General features: G+C 39.3%; 1 protein-coding gene across 1 annotated transcript; it reads right to left on the reverse strand.

Annotated features, from left to right (window-relative positions):
- Positions 1 to 48: 48 nt before the first annotated feature.
- On the reverse strand, positions 49 to 9199 carry LOC111563885 (zinc finger protein 678-like). The gene is made up of 3 exons (XM_035944884.2): positions 8897 to 9199; positions 3867 to 4199; positions 49 to 2616 (listed from the first exon to the last, which is right to left on the reverse strand). The coding sequence occupies exons 1-3, from the start codon at positions 9066 to 9068 to the stop codon at positions 797 to 799; spliced, it is 2325 nt and encodes a 774-aa protein (XP_035800777.2). The 5' UTR covers positions 9069 to 9199; the 3' UTR covers positions 49 to 796.
- Between the last annotated feature and the right edge of the window lie 558 nt (positions 9200 to 9757).

The following is a 9757-nucleotide window of genomic DNA, read 5'->3' on the forward strand; positions in this document are numbered from 1 at the left end:
AAAACAAACAGAAAAATTTGTCATTTCCAACAAAATACAAAAAACAAGTGAAAGAAGCTATTTTATTTTTAGGGTTAAAGTAAGTCACACAAACTGCGACACCAAAGCCATGTATCGTCATCATTTTATCAACCAACCAGACTGAAGGTACCAACAAAAAGTGTGTGACATTAAAGTCATCTGATCTGAACCAATTTGTCTGAAGGAAACTGAAATCTCTCTGGGTTGAACTTTAAAATTAAACTGTCATATAGAAAGCTGAACCTTTATCTGATTTAAAAACAATCAGGTCTGTTACTTACAGATTTTACAGCATTAAAAACTGGTTTAATTCAATTTTGTACAAACATTAGTAACACAAAGTAATATTAACTGGATTGCAATGGATTTACATGTACATGAACTCATGACATGACAATTGCTAAAACAATTTACTTACGAAAAAAACCCACATTTATGTTTAAACTTTTGCTCACTACATTAAATCAGACCAACATCATCTCTTCGCACTCAACTCTCGCAGAAATTGATAACCAATATTAAATTAACTCTTAGGTCTTTAGTCAGAAGTATGTCTCCAGTTGCCTGTCTTTCGTAAATTCAATGTGCTTCTGTAAAAGTTGAGGTTGACAGATTTTTAAAGATCCATGTCTCACAGTCTGACATCCAATAAACTCATAGAACCATTGCTGAAGTGTTTTAAAGGCTCTTTAAATCTACAGGACCTATTTTTACCCTGAAAGATGTAAATGATTGGGTGTTTTTTTCAAGCTTTGTTCCTATCGTTGTTCCAGCACTACAGCGTCTTACCTGTGTGAGTTCTCATGTGACGTCTCATTGCTGATGCTTGATTAAATCTCTCCCCACATAATTCACAGGGGTAAGGCTTCTCACCAGTGTGAGTTCTCATGTGATGTCTCATTGCTGATGCTTGATTAAATCTCTCCCTACATATGTGACAAGGGTAAGGCTTCTCACCTGTGTGAGTTCTCATGTGACGTCTCAGTGCTGATGCTCGATTAAATCTCTCCCTACATATGTGACAGGGGTAAGGCTTCTCACCTGTGTGAGTTCTCATGTGACGTCTCAGTGCTGATGTTTGATTAAATCTCTCCCTACATATGTGACAAGGGTAAGGCTTCTCACCTGTGTGAGTTCTCATGTGACGTTTCAGTGCTGATGCTTGATTAAATCTCTCCCTACATATGTGACAGGAGTAAGGCTTCTCACCTGTGTGAATTCTCATGTGGACAGTCAGAAGACTACTTTGACGGAAGGTCTTTCCACATATCTCACAAAAATATGGCTTCTCACCTGTGTGAGTTCTCATGTGCACAGTCAGATTACTACGTTGGCTGTAACTTTTGCCACATGTCTCACAAAAATAAGGCTTCTGACCTGTATGTGTTCTCAAGTGGAACAACAAACCATTGCGCTGAGTGAAACTTTTCCCACAGGTTTCACAAGAATATGGCTTCTCACCTGTGTGTGTTCTCATGTGGACAGTCAGAATACTTCTTTTATTGAAATTTTTGCCACATGTCTCACAAAAATAAGGCTTCTCGCCTGTGTGAGTTCTCATGTGGACAATCAAGCTACTACTTTTACTGTAAGTTTTTTCACATGTTTTGCAAGAAACCAACTTCTCACCTGTGTGAGTTCTCAAGTGGCCAACCAGATTACTACGTTGATGAAAACTTTTGCCACATGTCTCACAAGAATACGGCTTCTCACCCGTGTGAGTTCTCATGTGGATAGCCAGAGTACCACTTTGGTTGAAACATTTTCCACATCTTTCACAAGGGTACACCTTCTGACGAAAACTAACATTTTTTCTACATGCCTTGCAAACATATGATTTTCCACCTTTGTGGATTTGGTGACATTTCTTCATTTGGTATTTGTTTGTAAAGGTGTTTCCACAAACATCACATCTTACAGACTTTTTACCTGTGTCAGTATCACGGTGACTTTCTGACAATGAAGACTTGTCTACATTGTTAATCTGACTGACTAACTTGTGACTTTTCTTAGGCTTTAGCACTGCATTTGTAGGTGACTCTGAGTCTACATGCTCACTTCCTTCCCTGTGGGGGCTCTGACCTACTGGTAAATTGTAAGAGAGGAGCTGGTTGCTGATTGGGTCTAGTTCACTGTAGTCACTGTCCTCATCAGTTGGAGTCAATGGAAAGGTGTCCGTTGTTTGCTTCAGTATAATCTGCTCTCTCTGTTGACTGGTCCAGAGTTCCTCCTGTTTATCTTCAGTCTGTGGGGGGTCTGGGTCATTTTGGTCCAGACTGGTGCAGAGTTCCTTTTGTTCCTCTTTAAGCTGTGGAGGCTCTAACTCTTTCTGATCCAGACTAGTGCAGACTTCTTCCTGTTCCTGCTCTGGGTCATCCTGGTCCAGGCTGGTGCATAGTTCCTCCTGTTCCTCTTTAATCTGTGAAGACTCTAGGTCCTTCTTGTTCTGGCTGGGGCAGAGTTCCTCCTGTTCCTCTTTAATCTGTGAAGACTCTGGGTCTTCCTGGTCCAGACTAAAGTTCATCTCCTGGTTACAGAGCTGCTGGTCAGTGAGACCCTTCCCCTCTTTACAGACATGTTGCTGCTGTGGGAGGTCTGGAGGGACAATGGGGCACATGAAAAACGTTACTAACAAAATGACAAGAAAAAAAAACATCTGAGCAAAGACAGTTAATCCTTTGACGCCCAAGCACTGTCTGCGAAGTCACATTTTCCTCACAGTGGGCTCATCCTTAACTGCAATATTAAATCCTGCAACTCTATGGAAATAGCACAGCCATGTCTAGGGAGAAAGAGCTCCAAAACATCTTCTGTGCAGTATGGCACAGTTCTGACATTAAAAAACAACAACGCCAAAACAACAACAAACAAGGTAAAACTCTTAAATTCTTTGACTGTTACTTTTACAAAACAACAAAAGAATTAAAAATACTACAATGAATATGCACACCTTTTTTCCAAGTGCCCACAGGTTCTACCAACACTGGAAAACACAGTGACTCCACAAACTATAGATAACTATGTCCATTTTTACAACCTTGACAAACACCTTTTCACACTACTATGCACATCAACTCTAAAAAGATATTTCATCATACTGAATGGATATTTCAACAAATCGCTGACAACTTGCTCTGCTTTCTACTGTATGTGAACCATGCCGCATTTATGTTGATCCAGATTTCTTTTTCTTTGTCAGTCTCTGTTGTCTTCTTTGTGTAAACACAGTCTGCAGTTAACCTGAACAGTCATCCTAACTTTTGTCACGTGACTGTCAGTCGCAGCTGAGTCAGTTGTTGGTTGCAAGTGTTGTAGGTGCTAACAACCTTTGGTGGATAACTGAATGTGACATGTAGAATAAAGTCATTCTGAAGAACCTTATGTCACACGTGACTAGTTCAAGGACCATCGGAAAGTTGGAAAACTGAAAAGTCTTTCTGTGTTTTGAGGTCGATACATGGTGTGGTCTACTGTGAGTGCAATAAAAGCTTCCTAAAAACCATTAATCGGTCTAAAATCCATGTCGCATAGATGTCAACTCGAACCATCAAGTCACGACAAAATATCCATAAAGAACAACAAAATAAGCCACCACCCAATAACAGTGGATCTCAGGGAAACACTGCTGGAGTCTAAAAATGTAAGTCAATTTTCCCTGTGTCTTATACACACTGTAGGTTTAATTTTGCATGTTTATAGTTCAGAAAAGACATAAATTAATGTTATGTATTGCATTTGAGGGCTAATTTTCTTTGTCTCTAAAAAAAAATAACGTAAGTTCTGATTGAGCTTACATTAGTCATATTTCTTTGTTAGTTCATTCAGACAATCATAGTTTTGCCTACCTATTCTGTGTAGCATTATTCGTGGTTTCCAGATGATATCCTTCAGCCTGCGCTGATAATCGATCTCTTCATCGAACTGGCCGAGTGTTTTACTGGAAACGCTCAATATTTCACAGGATATTTCTTCACATTCAGATTTGCATTGAACCAGCATATTAGCCTCTTGCATAAATATAGACTGCTCTCCCTCCTGACTGATGCAGAGTTCCTCCTGTTCCTCTTTCATCTGTGGAAACTCTGGGTTCTCCTGGTCCAGATTGGAGTTCCTCTCATGGTTGCAGAGATTCTGCTCTTCAAGAACATTCTCCTCCTGGACATGTTGCTGTAGAAGGTCTAGAAGGCAAAATGACAAAAGAAAAAGGTTGCTAAAGGTGACAATAGGTGACACACATTTGAGCAAATATAGGTAAAAGCACAAGCACTGTCTGGGTAGTTTTTGCTCCTGTCACATTTTATCTCAGTGTGGGCTTATTTTTACTGCAGCATAAAATCCTGTACCTCTATGGAAACAGCACAACCACCACTAAAAGCAGAGAGAACTCAGAAATGCCTTCTGTGCAGTATGACACAGTGTTGACATAAATTGTAATTAAAATTGCTCTGCTCATACTGTTTGTGAGCCATGCTGCACATACAGACCCTTTCCAAAAAATTAGAATACCATGGAAAACTTTATTTATTTCCATAATTCCATTCAAAAAATTAAACTTTCATAGATTATAGATTCAGGGCCCACAATTTAAATGATTTCGAGTATTTATTTGTTTATTTTTACATAATTTGGGCTTCCAGCTCATAAAACGCATGAAAACAGGAATTCAAAAAATTAGAATACTGTGAAGAAATCAGCTCAAATTTTGCAGGGCATGGATGTTTTAAACTGAGTGTCACACATTAATCATCTGCTAAACTGCACAGGTTTCCCCAGGTGTCATTAAATTGCTTCAGTTTGGTTCAATTGTCTCAGTTTGGTTCAATATGGGGAAGACTGCAGACTTGACAACTGGTCAGAAGACCATCATTGATACTCTCCATAGGATGGGGTAAGCCACAAAAGTTCATAGCTAAGGAGGCGGGCTGTTCACAGAGTGCTGTGTCCAAGCATATCAATAGAAAGTCTAGCGGAAGGGCAAAATGTGGCAGGAGAAGATGCACCAGCAAAAGAGATGACCGTGGGCTCAGCGGATTATCAAACAGAGAATATTCAAGAATCTGGCAGAGATCCAGAGAGAGTGGAATGAGGCGGGAGTCACAGCTTCAAAAACCACCACATTCAGACGCATCCAGGAGATGGGCTACAACTGTTGGGTTCCTCGGGTCAAGCCAGTTCTAAGCTTGAGCCAACATAGGAAGCATCTCAACTGGGCCAAGGAGAAGAAGGACTGGACTTTTGGCCAGTGGTCCAAGGTTCTCATTTCCGATGAAAGTAAAGTGTGCCTTTCATTCGGGAATCAAGGTCCAAGGGTTTGGAGGAAGACGGGTGAGGAACAGAACCCAAGCTGCTTGAGGTCAAGTGTGAAATATCCACAGTCAGTCATGATTTGGGGTCCAATGTCCAGTGCAGGTGTTGGTAAACTCTGCTTTCTTAAATCCAAGGTCACTGCAACAGTCTAGCAGAATGTTTTAGAGGACTTCATGATTCCTTCTGCTGAGGATCTGTATGGAGATGCAGATTTCATCTTCCAGCAGGACCTGGCCCCTGCCCATACTACCAGAAGCACCAAAACCTGGTTTGATGCCCATGCTATCACAGTGCTTGACTGGCCAGCCAACTCACCAGACCTAAACCCCACTGAGAATCTATGGGGTATTATCAAGAGGAAAATGAGGGGCACCAGACCCAAGAACAAAGAAGACCTGACAGCAAGCATCAAGGAAATCTGGGCTTCCATAACTCCCAGGCAATGCCACAGGCTGACTCCCTCAATGCCACGGTGCATCGAGGCAGTGATTAAGTCAAAGGGATTCCCAACCAAGTATTGAAGATTGACATATCGTTTTGTAAGGTACCATATTTTGATTGATTTGATGTGATCCTAATTTCTTTCTTTTTTTTCTGCAAAAACTGAGAAGTAAATGGTGATTTCTTCACAGTATTCTAATTTTTTGAAGTCCTGTTTTCATGGGTTTTATGAGCTGGAAGCCCAAATTATGTAAAAATAAACAAATAAATACTTGAAATCATTTAAATTGTGGGCCCTGAATCAATAATCTATGAAAGTTTAATTTTTTGAATGGAATTATGGAAATAAATAAACTTTTCCATGGTATTCTAATTTTTTGGAAAGGGTCTGTATGTTATTGACCTGATATGTTTTATTTTGCCGTCAACCTCTTTCATCATCTCCTGTCTTCTTTGTGTAAACACAGTCTGAATGTCACCTGAAAACATAAAACTTTGGTGATTTGACGGTTGGTCTGAGTCAATCTGTCTGTTGCACTTAGGAGAACAGCATTTTTGTTTTCTTATGGATCTGGTGCAAACAAATTATTTTGGGTGAATTTTTGAATGAGACATGTAGAACAGAGTCATTTCAATGAGTCGTATGTTAGATGACTAGTTACAGTATTGACAGAACATTGAAAACCCACTGATTCTCTCTGTTTTTACAGTTTCTGATAAATGGTGTAAACTGAGAGATGTTTTTTTTGGCTTATTTTGCTGATAATAGATATGATACTCCTTATAATGTACATACATATCAAAGACATAACGGATGAATTAAACCATAAACCAACAGATGTACAGGCGCGATGCCACACTGGCTGCTGGATAGTACATCATGTTGAACTCAAATAAAAATAATTTATGTTCAGCCGACAATACTTAGCAGCTGAACATAAGTTATTGTCATACGGAACTTTTCAATCACGTTTTCCTAGCATGGTTTTTCCTGTTTTCCTTTGGTAATACATTTTTACGAACAATATATACCATATTTCAATTCAATTCAATTCAATTTTATTTATATAGTGCCAATTACAGTCAAATTGTCTCGAGACGCTTTACAGAACCCATATGCCTGAACCCCCAGAGCAGCCAAAAGGCGACAGTGGCAAGGAAAACACCCTTTTAACAGGGAAAAAAACCTCGAGCAGAACCCGGCTCTAATGTGGGGGGACCCATCTGCTGCTGGCCGGGTGGGTTGAGAGGGACAGAAGAGGTAGAGAGGTAGAGGTAGAGAGATAGAGGTAGAGGTAGAGGGTTACAGTTGGTGGGAGAACAACCACACATCTGAAGCATCCAGCTCTGGGACCAGGGACACTCGGAGAAAGGACACAGGGAGAAACAGAGTGAATGTAATGCAATAATGGTATATATAGTAAATACATAGGTAGTTAGAGAAGGGCTCAGTGCATCAAGAGAGGTTCCCCAGCAGTCTAGGCCTATAGCAGCATAACTAGGGGCAAACTAAAGGGACGTCAAGAGGGGAAGTCAGTTGTGCAAATGAAAACACCAGCTCACCCCGTCAGGGTCCCCCAGTCAGCCCTAACTATAAGCTTTGTCAAAAAGGAAGGTTTTAAGCCTGGTCTTAAAAATACAGAGGGTGTCCACCTCCAGAACCCAAACTGGGAGCTGGTTCCACAGGAGAGGAGCCTGATAACTGAAGGCTCTGCCTCCCATTCTACTTTTAGAGATTCTAGGAACAACAAGTAAGCCTGCAGTCTGAGAGCGAAGAGTTCTGCTAGGATAATATGGTACTATCAGGTCTTTAAGATATGATGGAGATTGGTTGTTAAGAGCTTTACATGTCAGAAGAAGGATTTTGAATTCTATTCTAGATTTAACAGGAAGCCAGTGAAGAGAAACCAATATAGGAGAAATATGATCTCTCTTGCTAACTCCCGTCAGTACTCTGGCTGCAGCATTTTGGATCAGCTGTAGATGTTTCAGAGAGCTATTGGGACAACCTGATAATAAGGAATTACAGTAGTCAAGCCTAGAAGTAACAAATGCATGGACTAGTTTTTCTGCATCACTCTGAGACAGGATGTTCCTGATTTTTACAATATTTCTCAGGTGGAAAAAGGAAGTCCTACAGATTTGTTGTATGTGTGAGTTAAAGGACATGTCCTGGTAAAAGATAACGCCGAGGTTCCTCACAGTAGTACTGGAGGCCAATGTAATGCCATCTAGAGTAACTATATGCTTTGAAACCAATTTTCTAAGATGTTTGGGGCCAAATACAATGACTTCAGTCTTGTCTGAATTTAGTAGTAAGAAATTATAGGTCATCCAGGTCTTTATGTCCTTAAGACAATCTTGCAGTCTGCCTAGCTGATTAGTTTCATCTGGCTTCATAGATAAATACAATTGAGTGTCGTCAGCGTAACAATGGAAATTAATACAGTGCTTCCTAATAATATTGCCTAAGGGAAGCATGTATAATGTGAACAGTATTGGTCCTAAGACAGAACCCTGAGGAACTCCATGATTAACCCTAGTATGTTCAGAAGAGTCATTGTTGACATGCACAAACTGGAACCTGTCTGATAAGTAACAGAACTCTACGTTATTTTATGTTAATGTACACAAAATATACAGAAAGTCTTTTACATGGAAATGTGCTGATATTTATGATGTAGTTACTGTTAAATTACTACAAATAATTGATCAGTTAGTACGTCTTAAGTATATAGTAATGTATTTGTCAGTGTGTCAGAGTGAATGAGTTAGGTTTGACGTGGAGCACCAGAAAAGCTAAAATGATGGAGACAGATAGAAATTTCAGCTTCCACAAAGAAAAAGACTCTCTACATTTCATGTGTCTGAAATCACCACATATTGTACACGGATGAATGAAAGCGTCACTTTCACACTTCATTAGGACAATTATGTATATTCAGTCATCAAAGTCAGTGACTTGATGTTTGCCTGATGTCTTTGTGATTATTATAAACCCTAAAATTTAAAGACCACCATGGAGTCGGTATAGAAATGTGAAAGTTATCCTGCTGTTCATCCACACAAACCGCAGCTCCTCACTTTACTTCTATCAGCTCATTCAGACCATCACAGTTCCACAAACCTGTTGTGTGTAACTTTATCTCAGGTTTCCAGATGTTATCCAGCAGTCTGCGTTGACGATCGATCTCCTCCTCGTACTGGACGATAGTTTTCTCAAACTCTGTGACTATTTCTTCAGCAGCAGCAGTTAGTCGCTGGTTGATCAACTCTCTCAGATTCTGGACTGAACTCATCGCCACTTTAAATGACAAAATATTAATCTGAGATAAGATAAAACAGCAGTCTATAAAAACTTCCACACATCAGTAAAGCTAATGTTTGTACCAGTTTGACTGAGCTAACGCTAGCAGCGGCTTAGCTTCACTTCCGCCGGATGTTTCGATTTTTATTTCCGCATTCAAATTAAAACGGTTGAAGTAAAGTTTTTATCATTGTTTTTAACCTGCTTCACGTACTAGTCGTTACAGTTCAAGTTAATAATTCGTCAATAATAATAATAATAATAAGAAGAAGAAGAAGAAGAAGAAGAAGAAAAAGGAAGAAGAAGAATAGATTTAGGTTGACTTTGTTAATCCCCAGGGGGAAATTCTGTTGTTAAAGCAGCATAGATATTCAATAAAGGGGTAAACAATAAGACAGCACAGAATATTAGGGAAAGGAATAAAGTGGAGTAAAATAAAATAAAATAATATAAGATAAAAATATTGAAAATATAATATAGAAGGAGAAATAAATCAAAATATACAAGATATATACAAGAGTGATACAGAAATGTGCAAATGAACAGAATAAGAGTAGTAGTAGTAATAGTAATACTATGACTACTGCTACTACTATTAATACTACTACTACTATTAATACTACTACTATTACTACTACTACTACTACTAATAATAATAATAATAATAATGGCAAATGACTC

The sequence above is a fragment of the Amphiprion ocellaris genome, chromosome 10, assembly GCF_022539595.1.
Source record: "Amphiprion ocellaris isolate individual 3 ecotype Okinawa chromosome 10, ASM2253959v1, whole genome shotgun sequence".
NCBI classification, from domain to species: domain Eukaryota; kingdom Metazoa; phylum Chordata; class Actinopteri; family Pomacentridae; genus Amphiprion; species Amphiprion ocellaris.

Coding starts and splice junctions, on each gene's coding strand:
- LOC111563885 (XM_035944884.2), bottom strand. CDS start 9,068: ATGAGTTCAGTCCAGAATCTGAGAGAGTTGATCAACCAGCGACTAACT. Junction 4,200..8,896: donor GATAAAGTTACACACAACAG/GTTTGTGGAACT, acceptor TTTGCCTTCTAG/ACCTTCTACAGCAACATGTC. Junction 2,617..3,866: donor AATAATGCTACACAGAATAG/GTAGGCAAAACT, acceptor TTGTCCCTCCAG/ACCTCCCACAGCAGCAACAT.